The 22,157-nt window shown below is 40.4% G+C and overlaps 6 protein-coding genes across 7 annotated transcripts in view; 5 read left to right on the plus strand and 1 right to left on the minus strand.

Annotated features, from left to right (window-relative positions):
- lmcd1 (LIM and cysteine-rich domains 1) overlaps positions 1-22,091 on the minus strand; it is a 32,837-nt gene extending 10,746 nt beyond the window's left edge. The window contains exons 1-3 of one of the 2 annotated variants that reach the window (XM_056392928.1): positions 21,158-22,091; positions 1,548-1,742; positions 1,182-1,370 (exon numbers count right to left, since the gene is read on the minus strand). In XM_056392928.1, coding sequence (XP_056248903.1) covers positions 1,182-1,208 — 27 coding nt within the window. In that variant the 5' untranslated portion in view covers positions 1,209-1,370; positions 1,548-1,742; positions 21,158-22,091. The remainder of the gene's footprint in view (positions 1-1,181; positions 1,371-1,547; positions 1,743-21,157) is intronic. The other variant, XM_056392936.1, reaches the window with a different exon arrangement.
- On the plus strand, positions 2,886-5,522 carry LOC130179832 (zinc-binding protein A33-like). The gene has a single exon (XM_056392917.1). It carries the CDS (start codon positions 3,650-3,652, stop codon positions 5,054-5,056), a length of 1,407 nt encoding a protein of 468 aa, XP_056248892.1. The 5' UTR covers positions 2,886-3,649; the 3' UTR covers positions 5,057-5,522.
- On the plus strand, positions 7,001-9,995 carry LOC130177369 (E3 ubiquitin-protein ligase TRIM39-like; the record flags this gene model as incomplete). The annotated part of the gene is made up of 1 exon (XM_056389070.1): positions 7,001-9,995. A coding segment is annotated over one exon (1,311 nt), but the record flags the coding sequence as incomplete, so codon positions are not given.
- LOC130179809 (E3 ubiquitin-protein ligase TRIM35-like) lies at positions 10,879-13,587 on the plus strand. The gene has a single exon (XM_056392878.1). The coding sequence runs from the start codon at positions 11,246-11,248 to the stop codon at positions 12,701-12,703; it is 1,458 nt and encodes a 485-aa protein (XP_056248853.1). The 5' UTR covers positions 10,879-11,245; the 3' UTR covers positions 12,704-13,587.
- Positions 14,591-16,688, plus strand: LOC130179824 (zinc-binding protein A33-like). Its single transcript, XM_056392904.1, has one exon. The coding sequence runs from the start codon at positions 14,810-14,812 to the stop codon at positions 16,214-16,216; it is 1,407 nt and encodes a 468-aa protein (XP_056248879.1). The 5' UTR covers positions 14,591-14,809; the 3' UTR covers positions 16,217-16,688.
- LOC130179814 (E3 ubiquitin-protein ligase TRIM39-like) lies at positions 16,758-21,123 on the plus strand. The gene has a single exon (XM_056392891.1). It carries the CDS (start codon positions 18,360-18,362, stop codon positions 19,794-19,796), a length of 1,437 nt encoding a protein of 478 aa, XP_056248866.1. The 5' UTR covers positions 16,758-18,359; the 3' UTR covers positions 19,797-21,123.
- Positions 22,092-22,157: the final 66 nt, after the last annotated feature.

The following is a 22,157-nucleotide window of genomic DNA, read 5'->3' on the forward strand; positions in this document are numbered from 1 at the left end:
ATCACCAGGGTATGAAGGGAGGGCGAGGGGATCAAACCCTGGACAGGTGACACTGATCCGTCAGGTTATCTGCCTCAGACTGATGTGACCTCTGGACAGAAAACCACAGGATGAATTAGGAAGGATCGTGGGAGACAGATCCCACCTAAACACCTGCCAGAGGAGACCCTGCAGGGATCAGGTGCTCGTGGTCATGGATTATTTTCAACAACTGAATTAGAAATTGGATTGAACAAGCCCGAGAGCTTCATCCAAACTGTAGACTTTAAAATATCAAAGAAAGACAATCGAACACTAATACTTCCACTCTTCAATTCTGTCCTCGAATTAATTTTGTATGAAATGTCTCAACAAAAACTTGATGGACTGCAAAGGTTGTTTAATTTTGATCTGTTTAAGTTTGCAGTCAAAAGCCTTGAAAAGAAGGTAAGAGGGACCATTTAACTAGTATTTATTCCAATTTCTTGAATAAGATAAATAAATAAATAGTATATTTCTTTGTCAGTGATTTATGAATTATGCTGTCGACAATAACGGTTTGAAGATTGTGAAAGATGCTTCATTTGCTCCATTTAGGACTTTCTCTCTTGTTGTAACACAGGTCACAAAGAAATGCTCTTAAGTGTTTTAAAGACGTTATATAAATTCATACAGTATGTTTCCAGTACATTTGTATCCCTTAAGTACTTAAATGATTAAAATATGCTTCAAAATATGCTGAAATAAAGCAGCACTTTAGTCTATTTCCAACTATAATATGCAGGTCTCTCGTCGCTTGTGTGAATTTATGGTTTCTCGTAGGCCCATATAGACAGGACACAATAGTAAATTATGTAATTCATTCATGCGTTCAGTCAGTAGGGTTAGGGTTGATGTAAATCAGTGTATAGTAATAAGAACTCATAGATCAAAAGATTATACAAATTGATATAAAACACCAGGTTAACTGCTTCTAACAACGGCTCTCACAGACAATTAAGTCTGATTATCAGGCTAACTGTTCACTTAACTCAGTAAAGTCTTTTTATTCCAAGACAAGTGTTTCTCCAGATCTCCATCAACAGCAGAGTTTACATCACACCAAACCCTCTGACCCTTGACCCCTCATGTCTGTTCTTAATCTTGCAGTATCTAATGAATGAAGAATTTCAGCGGTACAGATGTAAATGTTTCTGTCCTACCTTCGCCATGGCTGAGGTCACGTCCATGTTGTCCAGCGTCTGTCGGCCGTTTGGCTCCTCTGCTCTCTCTGCCTCTGCTCTTCCAGAACAATGGGGACTTTAAATTCCTCTCCTGTCGACCACACTTCCTCTCTCCCCGCCCACAGTCGCTCCTGCCGCCGCTCTGCTCCGCCGGCTCTCCACAGCCCACTGCAATTTAACCGTCTAGACTTTCATCTCATTCCCCCTGGGCAACATCAGCTCTCCTCTTCACTTTTAACTCTTGCTACAAAATCTTTTTCCCTTCTCTACCTGGTTCCACACTTCACTTTCACACCCTGTTTTCCCTCTTCTCTCCCTTTTTCTACTCACAACAACAAAACTCACCTTTCTCGTCTTAAGCTGTGCCGTTTTTTTTCCTCTTCAGTCTTTTTTCCTCCACTCTTCCCTTCAGATTTGTCTGCTTGCCAGCTACTCCTTCTCCACCCTCTGCAACATGAACTGAGCAGGTTTCTTCACCTCCTGATTTTGCTCCAACACGCCGCTGAGGGGAAACTGATTTGTCTCCCAGCGTTTTCTGCCCTACAGCGAAACAGCAGTTCCCTCATTCACCTCTGCTTCGGCTGAGCGGGAAATTCACTCTACTTTGTTAAATTCTACAGGTGCCTGCAGCTGTAGACCTTATATCAGCAGACTGGCAGTAATGAGGGAGATTTATGGTCTTAAAAACAACAGCTGTACTGTTGGTAATGACTCCTGCCTTCTGCTGCAGAACAGATCAGACTGTTAGTTCAGTCCTGGTCTTCAGCGGACTGGAGGTCTACCTGGAGCAGCGAGGCCTGACTGGACTGTTTGTGTTTTTAATCTGAGACAAAGACAGAGAGAGCCCTGAGGGATTCCCTGCTCACATTCTGGCAGCCAATCAGAGTGAGTCTGAAAAAGTGCTCGGCCAATAGGAACATCCGAGAGTCCTCCTCCTCCTCCTCCTCCTCCTCTCAATCTGCAGCTTTTCAGTGTGTGGCTCAGAAGAATGTAGACCACATTGCCAAGCAGGGCCAAACTGGGCTGAACACAGCCTGGCAGGATACTGGTCCAGATGAGACCAAATGGTGCTTAACACAGCCAGGCATAGAAGCTAAAGAGCCAGGCAGGTCCACAAGAGGTTTAAAGTGATCCAGCCAGAGCCGAACAGAGCCGGGCTTGGCCAACAGAGATTAAGGACCAAGGCCAAACAGAGCTAAATAAACCAAATGGGGCTTAATAGAGCCAGGTACGGCCTAAAAGGTAGATGTTAGTTCCCAAGGTTGGGAAAAGTGACTTCATGTCACATGACCAACCATCATGCACATCATGACCACATGGTCAGTTCATATCTTGCTCACGATTTACTCTGTACTATTCTTGTTATTTCAGAACTCCTAGTGACATTACATATCCGTCACTGACATATCCGTCTGAAATTATTATACTCATGAAAACTAACAACATCTTTTACCTCCTCTACCTCATTTCTGTTCTTTCCTGCCTCTTCTTCTATGATTCTACTGATTCTACCAATCCTATCCGAGTGTGGAGCCTGTATGTGGTTCTTAGAGTTAGCAATAATAAGATAATTTACTTTATTTACACTGTGTAATACACAATGGTATAATAATGTATACTAGGTCTTCACTGAAGACATTGTGCACTACATGTATAATTACTACAATCATTAGGGTCAAAGGATGTCGACAGATGAAACGTTAGATTTCAATCTTGTATGTTTTCTGCCAGGAACTTTTAGAGTCAGGAAAGTGAAAGCGTTATAACCACAGAGATGCAGCACGAGATTCCACATGTTTAAACAGAGTTTGATAGAATAAAGTGGGGCTAATAAGAGCCAGTCAGACAAGGATGCTCAGGGCTAAACAGAACCAGACAGAGCCATAAAGAGGTGTGCAGAACCATGCTAATAAGAGTCAGACAGGACACCTGGGATAAACCAAACTAGGTAGGAACAAACAGGTTTAAACTCAGCCTGACGGCTCCACCTAGGGGGCAACAAGGTTAAAAAGAGTATGAGACTAGAGTATCTAGTCTGTCTGTACAATACACAACTGTTGACTAAACACCTGCCACCACACCTTTATAAAAGGCGTGTTCACGTAAACTTGCATGCACCTTATGGGTGTGTGCTATGTGCGTTCCTCATTAAACAGGTGTGGATATTAAACAACGCGAGTGATGTGCTGCACTTTGTGTCCAGTTTGTTTAATATTCAGCAGCTGACCACACTCAAATCAGGTCACAGAAAGAAGGCGATACAACACTGGTACAACTTGGATTATTGGAGTACTGGACTCAACCTGCTGCTGATTCCACATTATAAACATGACATTTACAGGAGCTAAGACTCAAACGGTAACTAATTTTCAGTGAACTTTCTGGATTGACTGGCTTCTGCTTTCATTGTTCTGCCTGCTGTGTTTCCTGCTTCACCCAACGACAAAATGTCTTCTAAATTAGTAAAGGATCTCTCCTGTCCTATCTGCCATGATATCTTCAAAGAACCGGTTGTTCTGTCGTGCAGCCACAGCTTCTGTAACGACTGTCTGCAGAGATGGTGGACAGAGAAACTGATTCACGAGTGTCCACTTTGTAAGGAAATAACTTTGCTGAATGATCCGACTCGTAACTTGGTGTTAAAGAATCTGTGTGAGGCCTTTTTACTGGAAATAGATCAGAGAGCTGAGGCTGAGCCTCTCTGCAGTCTGCACTCTGAGAAACTCAGACTCTTCTGTCTGGACCATCAGCAGCCAGTGTGTGTCGTCTGTCGAGACTCAAAAACACACAACAACCACAGATTCAGACCCATTGATGAAGCTGCACAGGATCACAGAGAGGAGCTCCAGAAATCCCTGAAGCCTTTACAAGAGAAACTGAAGCTTTTTGAACAAGTTAAAGGAAACTTTGATCAAACAGCAGAACACATTAAGGTCCAGGCCCAACACACAGAGAGGCAGATTAAGGAGCAGTTTAAGAGGCTTCACCAGTTTCTAGAGGAGGAAGAGGAGGCCAGGATCACTGCTCTGAGGGAGGAAGAGGAGCAGAAGAGTCAGGTGATGAAGGAGAAGATGGAGGCTCTGAGCAGAGAGATAGCAGCTCTGTCACACACAGTCAGAGCCACAGAGGACGAGCTGAGAGCTAAAGACGTCTCATTCCTGAGGAACTACAAGGCTGCAGTAGAAAGAGTCCAGCAGCGCCCCCTGCTGAATGATCCGCAGCTGGACTCAGGAGCTCTGATAGACGTGGCCAAACATCTGGGCAACCTGACCTTCAACATCTGGAAAAAGATGAAGGAGATGGTCTACTACAGTCCTGTGATTTTGGATCCCAACACTGCTGAACGACATCTCATCCTGTCTGAGGATCTGACCAGCGTGAGACGTGGAGCGAAACAGAAGCTTCCTGTAAACCCAGAGAGGTTTAAGATCCACCACTGTGTCCTGAGCTCAGAGGGCTTTAACTCAGGGACTCATAGCTGGGATGCTGAGGTCATAAATGATCAAATCTGGGGACTCGGTGTGGTGCAGGAGTCAGTCGAGAGAAAGGGACAAATACCGACTGGATATTGGGAAATATTTTTCCTCAATGGCAAATACACAGCAGCCTCACCACCACTTCCAGATAAAGCTCTCTCAGTGAAGAATAAGCTCCAGAGAATCAGAGTTCAGCTGGACTGGGACAGAGGGAAGTTGTCGTTCTATGATCTTGATACTAACACACACATTCACACCTTCAAACACACTTTCACTGACAGGCTGTTCCCGTACGTTGGCAATCACAATAAACTTCCACTGAAGATATTACCACTGTCAGTCTCTGTGACAGTGGAACAGTGCACATTCCCTTTATAAACTGGGCTGTGGCCTTTTACATTAGCTAAGCATGCTGTGTGCCGTTATTTTCAGATTAAGTAAGGCTACTCTTTGAAACAAAGAAATCTTTTATGCAGTTTGAAAGCTTTTTGTCTGTCGACAGTTTTTCAACACAGGGCAAATATGTGTATATGGATGAATAGAGGAGTGTGTGAGTGTGTCAGATTTAAGAACCATGTCAGTGAGACTTTCTGTGGGGCAAAAATTTACTGATACTGAAAAAAGATTTTTGTTACTTTTATTGATTTTTCTTTTTATATCTAAGAAGATGGTGATGATGATATTTGGAGACAGCATAACAGCATGATTATAACAATCTTCTTCCTCACAGTAATAGTAAGAAGATAAGGTAACAGATGTATCATGTACATTATGTATGTATATGGTAGAGCTTGTGTAGATGCTGAATATCTGCTGCTCATATTGCAAACATCGCCCTGCTGATTTATTGGTCTGGCTCTACTTTATTGCTTTTTTTTTGTGGTGGTGGTGGTGGTGGTGTGGGGTGTGTGTGTGTGTGTGTGTGTGTGTGTGTGTGTGTGGGGGGGGGGGGGGGGGGGGGGGGCTCATTCATAGGCCAGTTGATAATTTCTCTTAATTTGCTTTAGTAGTATTTGTGTAATTCTGCACCGTCAGTCACTGTGTCATTGTTTATGTAGAGACATTACTTTAGACTCAGGCTTAATTTTGAATTTTAAGAATACAATATATATTAGCGATATAACAATATGCCAAATATATTTTTTTTTATATAAACACATGACATAAATAAATATCATGATAAATGCATTAAAAAAACTCAGCGGGACATTATAGAGCTGAAGGAATAAACTTTGAACATAAAAGTTTTTGAATTATCTTAATTATAACTTTGACATGTATTGTTACTTAGCGGTCCACATGTAGATACTAGGGATGAGCATTTTCAGTAATTTCAATATTCATGCACTCTCATTACCTTATGAACGAGTACTCTATTACTCGCAAATTATATATATGTTTTTTGTTTTTTTTTAACCATAATAAAGGAAATACGGGAGGTCCATGTCCAACTGGAAACAAGAAAGAATGTTAAACTTTTGTTTACAGTCGGACATGGACCTCCCTGACCAAGCCTACTGTTTGGCTCTCAGAGAGCATGATATACAAGTTTAACGCCACATACCTTGAACTGCACGTTATTGTCGTATTTTTTTTTATTTTTATCAAAGTATTTCCTGACATCACTTTCCCTAGTAACGGGTGCCATGGTGCACGTAACGCTACCTGAGTCCAACTAATCAAGCCAAAAACAACACGTGCGCAGGTGCACGAGTAGTGAAACACTACTCGAATAATGACGTCAACAACGAGACGCCCTAGTAGATACTGTTGCTATATCTGTGATAACCTAACATTGGCCTGTTGATTTATTGGTCGGGTTCCTTATTATATTGTTTCCTGGGGGAATATGGTTGTGGCTGTTTTTGTGAGGCAGTTGTTTCATTATCAGAGCTCTAATGCTACCACAGAATTCAACTGAATAGATTATGCAAATTGCCTGTCAATAAACTAATCTGGAAAAGATCTGATGCCTTTCTCTCTCAATACTCAAAACACCTGATCAAACTGTCCAGGCTTAAATCAATGGTTTGACATACAGTCTTGTAATATACATATATACACTGAGAATCTTCTGAGCTCACTTTATTTATTTAATGTTTGCAAAAAGTTCAAAGGAAAATGTTTAATATTTCTGAATGATTGTGAAAGTCAATATTATTTACATCTGTACAGACAAAAACATGTGAAGAAGAACACTGGACTTTACAGCAATCCTGCACTCAAAAGCTGCCGAATTACGAGCCATTCAGCGTATTCCTAATGCCACTTCCTATATGGGCATCATATGATGCCCACATGGGCATGAAGTAACATGCATCATATTGCACAGTTTCACTTTGTGAGCGGTGTGTTCGAGATTCACCATCAGAGCAAACGCAGGAGTTACACCTACAGTGGAAAGAATACTGGATAAAGTATCTGTGTGAGGCCTTTTTACTGGAAAGAGATCAGAGAGCTGAGGCTGAGGCTGAGCCTCACTGCAGTCTGCACTCTGAGAAACTCAGACTCTTCTGTCTGGACCATCAGCAGCCAGTGTGTCTCGTCTGTCGGGACTCTAAAACACACAACAACCACAGATTCAGACCCATCAATGAAGCTGCACAGGATCACAGAGAGGAGCTCCAAATAACTTTGAAGCCTTTACAAGAGAAACTGAAGCTGTTTGAACAAGTTAAAATAAACTATCATCAAACAGCAGAACACATTAAGGTCCAGGCCCAGAACACAGAGAGGCAGATTAAGGAGCAGTTTAAGAAGTTTCACCAGTTTCTAAAAGAGGAAGAGGAGGCCAGGATCACTGCTCTGAGGGAGGAAGAGGAGCAGAAGAGTCGGATGATGAAGGAGAAGATGGAGGCTCTGAGCAGAGAGATAGCAGCTCTGTCACACACAGTCAGAGCCACAGAGGACGAGCTGAGAGCTGAAGACATTTTATTCCTGAGGAACTACAAGGCTGCAGTAGAAAGAGTCCAGCAGCGCCCCCTGCTGGATGATCCACAGCTGGACTCAGGAGCTCTGATAGACGTGGCCAAACATCTGGGCAACCTGACCTTCAACATCTGGAAAAAGATGAAGGAGATGGTCTCCTACAGTCCTGTGATTCTGGATCCCAACACTGCTGAACCACATCTCATCCTGTCTGAGGATCTGACCAGCGTGAGACTTGGAGCGAAACAGAAGCTTCCTGTAAACCCAGAGAGGCTTGATTACCACCACTGTGTCCTGAGCTCAGAGGGCTTTAACTCAGGGACTCATAGCTGGGATGCTGAGGTCATAAATGATCAATTCTGGGCCCTCGGTGTGGTGCGGGAGTCAGTCCAGAGAAAGGGACAAATACCGACTGGATATTGGGAAATATGTCTCCTCAATGGCAAATACACAGCAGCCTCACCACCACTTCCAGATAAAGCTCTCTCAGTGAAGAATAAGCTCCAGAGGATCAGAGTTCAGCTGGACTGGGACAGAGGGAAGTTGTCGTTCTATGATCTTGATACTAACACACACATTCACACCTTCAAACACACTTTCACTGACAGGCTGATCCCATACATTGGCAATCACAATAAACTTCCACTGAAGATATTACCACTGTCAGTCTCTGTGACAGTGGAACAGTGCACATTCCCTTTATAAACAGGGCTGTGGCCTTTTACATTAGCTAAGCATGCTGTGTGCCGTTATTTTCAGATTAAGTAAGGCTACTCACAATAATGCCATCACCAGACATGTCAGTGATTCTATACATGTTCTATGAGTTTTGAAACAAAGAAATCTTTTATGCAGTTTGAAAGCTTTTGTCATTCATAGGCCAGTTGATCATTTCTCTTAATTTGCTTTAGTAGTATTTGTTTAATTCTGCACTGTCAGTCACTGTGTCATTGTTTATGTAGAGACATTACTTTAGACTCAGGCTTAATTTTGAATTTTAAGAATACAATATATATTAGCTTTATAAAAAAATGCCAAATATAATTTTTTATATAAACACATGACATAAATAAATATCATGATAAATGCATTAAAAAAAACTCAGCATGACATTATAGAGCTGAAGGAATAAACTTTGAACATAAAAGTTTTTGAATTATCTTAATTATAACTTTGACATGTATTGTTACTTAGCGGTCCACATGTAGATACTAGGGATGAGCATTTTCAGTAATTTCAATATTCAAATATTCTCATTACCTTATGAACAAGTACTTGATAACTCGCAAATTATATATATGTTTTTTGGGTTTTTTTAACCGTAATAAAAGAAATACGGGAGGTCCATGTCCAACTGGAAACAAGAAAGAATGTTAAACTTTTGTTTAGAGTCGGACATGGACCTCCCTGACCAAGCCTACTGTTTGGCTCACAGAGAGCATGATATACAAGTTTAACGCCACATACCTTGAACTGCACGTTATTGTCGTATTTTTTTTTTTTTTTTATCAAAGTATTTCCCGACATCACTTTCCCTAGTAACGGCTGCCATGGTGCACGTAACGCTACCTGAGTCCAACTAATCAAGCCAAAAACAACACGTGCGCAGGTGCACGAGTAGTGAAACACTACTTGAATAATGACGTCAACAACGAGACGCCCTAGTAGATACTGTTGATATATCTGTGATAACCTAACATTGTCTGTTTGTCGGCAGGTTTTCAACACAGGGTAAATTTCCGTATATGAATGAATAGAGGAGAGTGTGAGTGTGTCAGGGATAAAAGAACCATGTTCATGGGACTTTTTAGGACTTAGTTGTGTTCAAAAAATGTACTGATGGTTTTAAATGAAAAATTATAGATTTCATGGAAGTTGTTAGTGTTATTGATTTTCCTTTTTGTGTGGTGGTGATGATGAAACTTGATACTGGAGACAGCGTGATTATGGTAATGTTCATCCTCTCAGTGATGATAAGAAGATAAGGTTACAGATGTATCATGGACAGTATGTATGCATATAGTAGAGCTCATTTGATACTGAATATTTGCTGCTCATAAGGATATTTGAATTTTAAGAATACAATGCGTAATATAAAATAATATATTGCAAGATATAATTTTTTGTATATAAATATATCAGTTATAACATGATTCATTTTATAATATCCCACCAGTCTGTGAGCATAAGATCAGATCAGAATTTTATTTTATAAATGGCTTGTTTTGTATGTTTTCCTTTTAGCTGCCTTGCCAATAACCTCTATGGTTGTTACCTAGTTTAAAATGTCTCTGTTTTAGTCACATGTTCTCTCTTGTTCTCCAAGAACGGAGCTGTACTGATATTTTACTGTAAGGGTGTCATTATAATCTGACTAAAGTAAAGAGTTTTTGTGAGCCCATTCTGCTTTTAGTAATTCCTTCAAGTGTCTTTCAATCTACCTTGCTCTGCCTTTCTTACTGTTGTTTTGAAGGAAAATTATTTGTAGTCTGATTCACACATTGAGTGTTTCCCATTCACTCATTCACTCGTCATTATCACTGGCCTCAAGGAACTGAGAAAGAAACCTGCTCCTTGAGCAGAAATAGGTTAAACACCAACAATAGACTTGCAAGAGGAGAGCAAGTTTAAGTTTGAGAGTATCAGGAATATGATTTGGTGTAGTGATTCATTATATTGTGATATTTTGCAAGGTTAATGTTAGAAATGAATCTGGAATCAACTAGGCCGTAATCTATGTTTGTGTATGATTTATGTAAAGACTTCAAGTTCCCCAAAAACTTTACCTCGTTTTACTGGGTGGCTTTATGTTCACAACAATAGCTGCATTTCAGAGTTCTGGATCTGTAATTGTTTCATTTCAACCAGACGGACCTTGGTGTGCTTAACGGCAAATTTTGATTCAAAAAGCTTCTGAATGGAAGTTTAGATAAAACCAAAGTTGTGTGTACATACTGCAGTGATGAACTGTCTTTCCACCGAAGCACAACGAGCCTGAAGCACAATCTTCAGGCAAAGCACATCTTTGCTAATGTTAGCAACAAGTAAATTGTAGTATTTTAGTAGTATTTTAAAAGTATGATTAATCATGATTAATCACAGCCTATTTATGTGATTAACTTGATTTATCAATTGACAGCACTATTATTTATACATGAACAAAGGCTATCAAGTTTGTACAATGAAAGTTCAAAAGGAAATCTTTAATATTTGTGGATGATTTTGAAAGTCAAAATTATTTACATCTGTACAGACAATAACATACTTTTGACACTACAGCAATCATGCACTCAAAAGCTGCTGAAGTATGAACTATTCAGTGCAACAGGTTTATCCACTATGTTTGTTCCACATGCCACTGCCCACATGGGCATAAAGTGACATGCATCATATTGCACAGTTTCACTTTGTGAGCGGTGTGTTCGAGATTCACCATCAGAGCAAACGCAGGAGTTACACCTACAGTGGAAAGAATACTGGATAACTGGAAAACTGCAACTCAACCTGCTGCTGATTTCACGTTTGAAAAGGAGTTTTAAAAGAGCGACAGCAAAGTGAAAGTAACTTTTAAGGAACTTCCGCAGTTGACTGGTTTGCATTGTTCTGCCTGCTGTGTTTCCTGCTTCACCCAGCGACAAAATGTCTTCTAAATTAGTAAAGGATCTCTCCTGTCCTGTCTGCCATGATATCTTCAAAGAACCGGTTGTTCTGTCGTGCAGCCACAGCTTTTGTAACGACTGTCTGCAGAGATGGTGGACAGAGAAACTGATTCACGAGTGTCCACTTTGTAAGAAAATAACTTTGCTGAATGATCCACCTCGTAACTTGGTGTTAAAGAATCTGTGTGAGGCCTTTTTACTGGAAAGAGATCAGAGAGCTTCAGCTGAGCCTCTCTGCAGTCTGCACTCTGAGAAACTCAGACTCTTCTGTCTGGACCATCAGCAGCCAGTGTGTGTCGTCTGTCGGGACTCTAAAACACACAACAACCACAGATTCAGACCCATCGATGAAGCTGCACAGGATCACAGAGAGGAGCTCCAAATAACTTTGAAGCCTTTACAAGAGAAACTGAAGCTGTTTGAACAAGTTAAAATAAACTATCATCAAACAGCAGAACACATTAAGGTCCAGGCCCAACACACAGAGAGGCAGATTAAGGAGCAGTTTAAGAAGTTTCACCAGTTTCTAAAAGAGGAAGAGGAGGTCAGGATCACTGCTCTGAGGGAGGAAGAGGAGCAGAAGAGTCAGGTGATGAAGGAGAAGATGGAGGCTCTGAGCAGAGAGATAGCAGCTCTGTCACACACAGTCAGAGCCACAGAGGACGAGCTGAGAGCTAAAGACGTGTCATTCCTGCACAACTACAAGGTTACAGTGGAAAGAGTCCAGCAGCGCCCCCTGCTGGATGATCCACAGCTGGTCTCAGGAGCTCTGATAGACGTGGCCAAACATCTGGGCAACCTGACCTTCAACATCTGGAAAAAGATGAAGGAGATGGTCTCCTACAGTCCTGTGATTCTGGATCCAAACACTGCTGAACCACATCTCATCCTGTCTGAGGATCTGACCAGTGTGCAACGTGGAGAGAAACAGAAGCTTCCTGTAAACCCAGAGAGGTTTAAGATCCACCACTGTGTCTCAAGCTCAGAGGGATTTCACTCAGGGACTCACAGCTGGGATGTTGAGGTTAAAAGAGGTCAATCCTGGACCCTCGGTGTGGTAGGAGAGTTTGCTCTAGGAAAGGAAAAAATACATGCTGGATTCTGGGAATTATGTCTCCTTGATGGCAAATACACAGCAGCCTCACCACCACTTTCAGATAAAGTTCTCTCAGTGAAGAATAAGCCCCAGAGAATCAGAGTTCAGCTGGACTGTGAAGGAGGAAAGCTGTCGTTCTATGATCTTGATACTAACACACACATACACACCTTTGGAGACGTACAAACCTTTATCTTTACCGACACTGAATGGCTGTTCCCGTACATTAGGAACAACAATGAACTCCCACTTAAGATATTACCAGCGCCAGTCTCTGTAACAGTGGAGCAGTGCACAATCCCTACAAGTGTCTGGCAGAGTTTCTCTATGCTATTAAACTAGGCCATAGGCCTGCTCAATGCACAGTTCTATACATGTTCTATGAGTTTAGATGAAACAAAGAAATGTTTTATGCGGTTTGAAAGTTTTTTGTCTGTTTGTCGGCAGGTTTTCAACACAGGGTAAATTTCTGTATATGAATGAATAGAGGAGAGTGTGAGTGTGTCAGGGATAAAAGAACCATGTTCATGGGACTTTTTGAGACTTAGTTGTGTAAAAAATGTACTGATGGTTTTAAATGAAAAGTTATAGATTTCATGGATGTTGTTAGTGTTATTGAGTTTCCTTTTTGTGTGGTGGTGATGATGAAACTTGATACTGGAGACAGCGTGATTATGGTAATGTTCATCCTCTCAGTGATGATAAGAAGATAAGGTTACAGATGTATCATGGAAAGTATGTATGCATATAGTAGAGCTCATTTGATACTGAATATTTGCTGCTCATAGGGATATTTGAATTTTAAGGATACAATGTGTAATATAAAATAATATATTGCCAGATATAATTTTTTGTATATAAATATATCAGTTATAACATGATTCATTTTATAATATCCCTCCAGTCTGTGAGCATAAGATCAGATTAGAATTTTATTTTATAAATGGCTTGTTTTGTATGTTTTCCTTTTAGCTGCCTTGCTAATAACTTCTATGGTTGTTACCTAGTTTAAAATGTCTCTGTTTTAGTCACATGTTCTCTTTTGTTCTCCAAGAACGGAGCTGTACTGATATTTTACTGTAAGGGTGTCATTATAATCTGAATGAAGTAAAGAGTTTTTGTGAGCCCATTCTGCTTTTAGTAATTCCTTCGATTGTCTTTCAATCTACCTTGTTCTGCCTTTCTTACTGTTGTTTTGAAGGAAAATTATTTGTAGTCTGATTCACACATTGAGTGTTTCCCATTCACTCATTCAGTCATTCACACGTCATTATCACTGGCCTCAAGGAACTGAGAAAGAAACCTGCTCCTTGAGCAGAAATAGGTTAAACACCAACAATAGACTTGCAAGAGGAGAGCAAGTTTAAGTTTGAGAGTAACAGGAATATGATTTGGTGTAGTGATTCATTATATTGTGATATTTTGCAAGGTTAATGTTAGAAATGAATCTGGAATCAACTAGGCCGTAATCTATGTTTGTGTATGATTTATGTAAAGACTTCAAGTTCCCCAAAAACTTTACCTCGTTTTACTGGGTGGCTTTATGTTCACAACAATAGCTGCATTTCAGAGTTCTGGATCTGTAATTGTTTCATTTCAACCAGACGGACCTCGGTGTGCTTAACGGCAAATTTTGATTCAAAAAGCTTCTGAATGGAAGTTTAGATAAAACCAAAGTTGTGTGTACATACTGCAGTGATGAACTGCTTTTCCACCGAAGCACAACGAGCCTGAAGCACAATCTTCAGGCGAAGCACATCTTTGCTAATGTTAGCAACAAGTAAATTGTAGTATTTTAGTAGTATTTTAAAAGTATGATTAATCACAGCCTATTTATGCGATTAACTTGATTGATCAATTGACAGCACTAGTATTTATACATGCACAAAGGCTATCAAGTTTGTACACTGAAAGTTCAAAAGGAAATCTTTAATATTTGTGGATGATTTTGAAAGTCAATATTATTTACATCTGTACAGACAATAACCTAAAATAACCAAGCTTGCACTCTTTCATTATGACAACTACTGATTTCTAAAAATGTTATATGTTTTAAACAAAAGAACTTTGGACACTACAGCAATCATGCACTCAAAAGCAGCTGAAGTATGAACCATTCAGTGCAACAGGTTTATCCACTATGTTTGTTCCACATGCCACTGCCCACATGGGCATGAAGTGACATGCATCATATTGCACAGTTTCACTTTGTGAGCGGTGTATTCAAGATTCACCATCAGAGAAAACGCAGGAGTTACACCTACAGTGGAAAGAATATTGGATAACTGGAAAACTGGAAAACTGCAACTCAACCTGCTGCTGATTTCACGTTTGAAAAGGAGTTTTAAAAGAGCGACAGCAAAGTGAAAGTAACTTTTAAGGAACTTCCGCAGTTGAGCGGTTTGCATTGTTCTGCCTGCTGTGTTTCCTGCTTCACCCAGCGACAAAATGTCTTCTAAATTAGTAAAGGATCTCTCCTGTCCTGTCTGCCATGATATCTTCAAAGAACCGGTTGTTCTGTCGTGCAGCCACAGCTTCTGTAACGACTGTCTGCAGAGATGGTGGACAGAGAAACTGATTCACGAGTGTCCGCTTTGTAAGGAAATATCTTTTCTGAATGATCCGCCTCGTAACTTGGTGTTAAAGAATCTGTGTGAGGCCTTTTTACTGGAAATAGATCAGAGAGCTGAGGCTGAGCCTCTCTGCAGTCTGCACTCTGAAAAACTCAGACTCTTCTGTCTGGACCATCAGCAGCCAGTGTGTGTCATCTGTCGAGACTCAAAAACACACAACAACCACAGATTCAGACCCATTGATGAAGCTGCACAGGATCACAGAGAGGAGCTCCAAATAACTTTGAAGCCTTTACAAGAGAAACTGAAGCTGTTTGAACAAGTTAAAGGAAACTTTGATCAAACAGCAGAACACATTAAGGTCCAGGCCCAACACACAGAGAGGCAGATTAAGGACCAGTTTAAGAAGTTTCACCAGTTTCTTCAAGAGGAAGAGGAGGCCAGGATCACTGCTCTGAGGGAGGAAGAGGAGCAGAAGAGTCAGGTGATGAAGGAGAAGATGGAGGCTCTGAGCAGAGAGATAGCAGCTCTGTCACACACAGTCAGAGCCACAGAGGACGAGCTGAGAGCTAAAGACGTCTCATTCCTGAGGAACTACAAGGCTGCAGTAGAAAGAGTCCAGCAGCACCCCCTGCTGAATGATCCGCAGCTGGACTCAGGAGCTCTGATAGACGTGGCCAAACATCTGGGCAACCTGACCTTCAACATCTGGAAAAAGATGAAGGAGATGGTCTCCTACAGTCCTGTGATTTTGGATCCCAACACTGCTGAACCACATCTCATCCTGTCTGAGGATCTGACCAGCGTGAGACGTGGAGAGAAACAGAAGCTTCCTGTAAACCCAGAGAGGCTTGATTACCACCACTGTGTCCTGAGCTCAGAGGGCTTTAACTCAGGGACTCATAGCTGGGATGCTGAGGTCATAAATGATGAATTCTGGGCCCTCGGTGTGGTGCGGGAGTCAGTCCAGAGAAAGGGACAAATACCGACTGGATATTGGGAAATATGTCTCCTCAATGGCAAATACACAGCAGCCTCACCACCACTTCCAGATAAAGCTCTCTCAGTGAAGAATAAGCTCCAGAGGATCAGAGTTCATCTGGACTTTGACAGAGGGAAGTTGTCGTTCTATGATCTTGATACTAACACACACATTCACACCTTCAAACACACTTTCACTGACAGGCTGATCCCATACATTGGCAATCACAATAAACTTCCACTGAAGATATTACCACTGTCAGTCTCTGTGACAGTGGAACAGTGCACATTCCCTTTATAAACTGGGCTGTGGCCTTTTACATTAGCTAAGCATGCTGTGTGCCGTTATTTTCAGATTAAGTAAGGCTACTCTTTGAAACAAAGAAATCTTTTATGCAGTTTGAAAGCTTTTTGTCTGTCGACAGTTTTTCAACACAGGGCAAATATGTGTATATGGATGAATAGAGGAGTGTGTGAGTGTGTCAGATTTAAGAACCATGTCAGTGAGACTTTCTGCGGGGCAAAAATGTACTGATACTGAAAAAAGATTTTTGTTACTTTTATTGATTTTTCTTTTTATATCTAAGAAGATGGTGATGATGATACTTGGAGACAGCATAACAGCATGATTATAACAATCTTCTTCCTCACAGTAATAGTAAGAAGATAAGGTAACAGATGTATCATGTACATTATGTATGCATATGGTAGAGCTTGTGTTGATGCTGAATATCTGCTGCTCATATTGCAAACATCGCCCTGCTGATTTATTGGTCTGGCTCTACTTTATTGCTTTTTTTTTGTGGTGGTGGTGGTGGTGGGGGGGGGGGGGGGGGGGGGGGGGGGGTCATTCATAGGCCAGTTGATAATTTCTCTTAATTTGCTTTAGTAGTATTTGTTTAATTCTGCACCGTCAGTCACTGTGTCATTGTTTATGTAGAGACATTACTTTAGACTCAGGCTTAATTTTGAATTTTAAGAATACAATATATATTAGCTATATAACAATATGCCAAATATAATTTTTTTTATATAAACACATGACATAAATAAATATCATGATAAATGCATTAAAAAAAAAACTCGGCAGGACATTCTAGAGCTGAAGGAATAAACTTTGAACATAAAATGGTGACAGTTTTTGAATTATCTTCATTATAACTTTGACATGTATTTTTACTTAGCGGTGCACATGTCGATACTAGGGATGAGCATTTTCAGTAATTTCAATATTCAAGAACTCTCATTACCTTATGAACGAGTACTCGATTACTCGCAAATTATATATATGTTTTTTTTTTTTTTTAACCATAATAAAGGAAATACGGGAGGTCCATGTCCAACTGGAAACAAGAAAGAATGTTAAACTTTTGTTTACAGTCGGACATGGACCTCCCTGACCAAGCCTACTGTTTGGCTCTCAGAGAGCATGATATACAAGTTTAACGCCACGTACCTTGGACTGCACGTTATTGTCGTATTTTTTTTTTTTTTAATCAAAGTATTTCCCGACATCACTTTCCCTAGTAACGGGTGCCATGGTGCATGTAATGCTACCTGAGTCCAACTAATCAAGCCAAAAACAACACGTGCGCAGGTGCACGAGTAGTGAAACACTACTCGAATAATGACGTCAACAACGAGACGTCCTAGTAGATACTGTTGCTATATCTGTGATAACATTGGCCTGTTGATTTATTGGTCGGGTTCCTTATTATATTGTTTCCTGGAGGAATATGGTTGTGACTGTTTTTGTGAGGCAGTTGTTCCATTATCAGAGCTCTAATGCTACCACAGAATTCAACTGAATAGATTATGCAAATTGCCTGTCAATAAACTAATCTGGAAAAGATCTGATGCCTTTCTCTCTCAATACTCAAAACACCTGATCAAACTGTCCAGGCTTAAATCAATGGTTTGATATACAGTCTTGTAATATACATATATACACTGAGAATCTTCTGAGCTCACTTTATTTATTTAATGTTTGCAAAAAGTTCAAAGGAAAATGTTTAATATTTCTGAATGATTGTGAAAGTCAATATTATTTACATCTGTAAAGACAAAAACATGTGAAGAAGAGCACTTGACTCTACAGCAATCCTGCACTCAAAAGCTGCCGAATTACGAGCCATTCAGCGTATTCCTAATGCCACTTCCTATATGCGCATCATATGATGCCCACATGGGCATGAAGTAACATGCGTCATATTGCACAGTTTCACTTTGTGAGCGGTGTGTTCGAGATTCACCATCAGAGCAAACGCAGGAATTACACCTACAGTGGAAAGAATACTGGATAACTGGAAAACTGCAACTCAACCTGCTGCTGATTTCACATTTGAAAAGGAGTTTTAAAAGAGCCACAGCAAGGTGAAAGTAACTTTTAAGGAACTTCCGCAGTTGACTGGTTTGCATTGTTTCCTGCTTCATCCAGCGACAAAATGTCTTCTAAATTAGTAAAGGATCTCTCCTGTCCTGTCTGCCATGATATCTTCAAAGAACCGGTTGTTCTGTCGTGCAGCCACAGCTTCTGTAACGACTGTCTGCAGAGATGGTGGACAGAGAAACCGATTCACGAGTGTCCACTTTGTAAGGAAATAACTTTGCTGAATGATCCGACTCGTAACTTGGTGTTAAAGAATCTGTGTGAGGCCTTTTTACTGGAAAGAGATCAGAGAGCTGAGGCTGAGGCTGAGTCTCTCTGCAGTCTGCACTCTGAGAAACTCAGCCTCTTCTGTCTGGACCATCAGCAGCCAGTGTGTGTCGTCTGTCGAGACTCAAAAACACACAACAAACACAGATTCAGACCCATTGATGAAGCTGCAGAGGATCACAGAAGGAAGCTCCAGAAATCCCTGAAGCCTTTACAAGAGAAACTGAAGCTGTTTCAACAAGTTAAAGGAAACTTTGATCAAACAGCAGTACACATTAAGGTCCAGGCCCAACACACAGAGAGGCAGATTAAGGAGCAGTTTAAGAAGCTTCATCAGTTTCTTCAAGAGGAAGAGGAGGCCAGGATCACTGCTCTGAGGGAGGAAGAGGAGCAGAAGAGTCGGATGATGAAGGAGAAGATGGAGGCTCTGAGCAGAGAGATAGCAGCTCTGTCACACACAGTCAGAGTCACAGAGGACGAGCTGAGAGCTGAAGACATTTTATTCCTGAGGAACTACAAGGTTACAGTGGAAGGAGTCCAGCAGCGCCTCCTGCTGAATGATCCACAGCTGGTCTCAGGAGCGCTGATAGACGTGGCCAAACATCTGGGCAACCTGACCTTCAACATCTGGAAAAAGATGAAGGAGATGGTCTCCTACAGTCCTGTGATTCTGGATCCCAACACTGCTGAACCACATCTCATCCTGTCTGAGGATCTGACCAGCGTGAGACGTGGAGAGAAACAGAAGCTTCCTGTAAACCCAGAGAGGCTTGATTACCACCACTGTGTCCTGAGCTCAGAGGGCTTTAACTCAGGGACTCATAGCTGGGATGCTGAGGTCATAAATGATGAATTCTGGGGACTCGGTGTGGTGCGGGAGTCAGTCCAGAGAAAGGGACAAATACCGACTGGATATTGGGGAATAGGTCTCCTCAATGGCAAATACATAGCAGCCTCACCACCACTTCCAGATAAAGCTCTCTCAGTGAAGAATAAGCTCCAGAGAATCAGAGTTCATCTTGACTTTGACAGAGGGAAGTTGTCATTCTATGATCTTGATACTAACACACACATTCACACCTTCAAACACACTTTCACTGACAGGCTGTTCTCGTACATTGGCAATCACAATAAACTTCCACTGAAGATATTACCAATGTCAGTCTCTGGCACAGTGGAACAGTGCACAATCCCTCTATCAAAAGGCCTATGGCCCAGTTTTTAAATTAGCTAAGCCTGCTATAAGTGATTATTTTCAGGTAAAGTAAGGCTAATGTCTTTAGGAATGAATAGAGTGTTTGTGTGTCAGGGATATAAGAACCATATCAGTGGGACTTTTCTAAGACTTAGTTGTGTCAAAAAACTGATTTTCATTGATTTTGTCTTTTATTTCTTTATTTTTATGTCTAAGAAGATGGTGATGATGATACTTGGTGATTCGTGATTATGATAATGTTCTTCCTCACAATGACAGTAAGAGAGTACAGATGTATCATGTACAGTATGTACACATTGCGAACATCACCCTGCTGATTTATTTGTCTGGCTCTGGGTATAAATCATTCTGAGGAATTGTTTTTTTGATCGCCAGTTTCTACTAATTTGCTTTTGTAGAATTTGTTTAATTCTGCACTGTCAGTCATTGTGTCATTGTGTAAACAGAAACATTATTTTAGACTTTTAGGCTTAATTATGAACTCATTATAACTGACTGTGCTTGGGGAAAGCAGATGAGTTCTTTTCAATGTTAACTGTACATTATTGATTGTTATCTTCTGAAATACTTTTAAATATAATTCTAAATCTAATAAAGAAAATAATCTTAATGGTTTCAGATTAAAATGTTTCCAGAGATTTTGAACATGTGTTAAAACTCCATCATTTATAGTGAAATCTAGTGTCTCCATGATGTATTACGACCGCTGAAATCTTTATTGAAATCTTTCTTAAAGCAGTTTAAACATCTTGAGAATTAAGTCAGTTACAAAAACAAAAGTCTCAATATAAGTCATAATATTTTGAAAATAAAGTTACGAAATTATGGGGGAAAATTACAATGTTTGGGGAAAGAAGGTTTTTAATAATTCAAGAATGGAAAAATTGTTTACATTTTGTTGCTTATACGAGAGCGGCTGTGTGTTTCCAGGCCAATTATCTCTAGATCACATCTTTAGTTTTCTATAAGTAAATACTGCTGCTCATATTTAGTTTTAGGTTTTATCTCATATTTTTCTGATGATTGGATTCATTTATTTCATCCTGAGTTATCAAATGTATTTCTGATTCTAATAAATTATTCTGAACTTATGAATTCTTACAAAGCACACAATATCTGGAGAGTACTAGTACTAAAACTAGCCATAAACTATTTAACCTAGAGTTTACTAACATTGTAAACACTCTCTCATCTTCCCTCTTCTGTTGTCAGATGTCACTACTACATTATAAATCTTTCATCACACCTAATATGAATTCTATAAGAAGGCAAATGCTGATAATAAATATTAAACTTGTATTAAAGTAGCTACCTACTAATTTTGGCTAATGCTACATTGCTAACATTAGCATTAACAGCTTTTTACTTACCAGTGTAGAAAACGTTGCAGTTCAGCATCAAACTTCGTTCCTTCACTCACCAACAGCTGTGTCCAGTGGTCGAAAGCAACGCCAATGTGACTCTTGTCTATCTCCTTTTTTTCTTGTCTCTCCATTTTCTCCTTCTTTCTGAAGTTAGCATGCTAATCAGCTAGTGCCGGTCATCTCCTCACTTTTTAGCTGTGCGTCACCAGCTGTCCCCGCTCTTACCGTCGCCTAGCAACCTTTACAACATGTAACTTTTCTTTCACAAAACTTGAGGTTTTAAGGTCCTTGGTTTTAACAGTTGTACCGTTAACAGTTGAACAGAAAATAAGTTCTGCGATAAACAAAAGTTTGTGATACTAACACGTTTTGTTCAGCTCTGTAATTTTTTACAAAAAGGCGCCACTTTTATGACTTCTGAAGCCTAAATACAATCGACGGACGTAAAAAGCTAATATTAGGCTATAAACGAACTACACCACAGTCATATGACTTAAATGTTACCACCACTAAGCTCTCAACTTCATGTTTGATTTAACAGGCTTACCTCTATACAAAAGCCTTTCCTCTATAATAACAAAGTTATTAATAGTTTGCAAAAGTGCGAGTATGACATTTATAGCCCCCGACAACCTCCGTAGTCTCTTTTAGCCACTTGTTAGCAACCGCGCTTTTTTTAAGAGACGTACTTAAAGAAATCACGCCTGTATTTTATGTTGTAAAATGAAATGGTGAAAGTGTCTTGAGCTTGTGTTAACAACAGACCTTATTACAGCCATCTAACCAAAAACCCATTCAAAAAACCCAGACTTCTGGGAACCGGAAGTGTTAAAATGCTAACTAATTGCTGGGTTTTAGGGCTCATTCCTGTGGCACTGTATGCAGATTGGATTACACCGATGACATCACTATGACATCATGGTCTCCCCTCCTCCCAAGGTAAACAATATTTCAACTGCTTCTACAGGATGAGCAGTAAACGGATTTTCATGTGTAAGTATCAGTG

The sequence above is a fragment of the Seriola aureovittata genome, chromosome 2, assembly GCF_021018895.1.
Source record: "Seriola aureovittata isolate HTS-2021-v1 ecotype China chromosome 2, ASM2101889v1, whole genome shotgun sequence".
NCBI classification, from domain to species: domain Eukaryota; kingdom Metazoa; phylum Chordata; class Actinopteri; order Carangiformes; family Carangidae; genus Seriola; species Seriola aureovittata.

Bases quoted from the DNA above. Each gene is read 5' to 3' on its own strand.
- LOC130179832 (XM_056392917.1), top strand. From the start codon at position 3,650: ATGTCTTCTAAATTAGTAAAGGATCTCTCCTGTCCTATCTGCCATGAT.
- LOC130179824 (XM_056392904.1), top strand. From the start codon at position 14,810: ATGTCTTCTAAATTAGTAAAGGATCTCTCCTGTCCTGTCTGCCATGAT.
- LOC130179814 (XM_056392891.1), top strand. From the start codon at position 18,360: ATGTCTTCTAAATTAGTAAAGGATCTCTCCTGTCCTGTCTGCCATGAT.
- LOC130179809 (XM_056392878.1), top strand. From the start codon at position 11,246: ATGTCTTCTAAATTAGTAAAGGATCTCTCCTGTCCTGTCTGCCATGAT.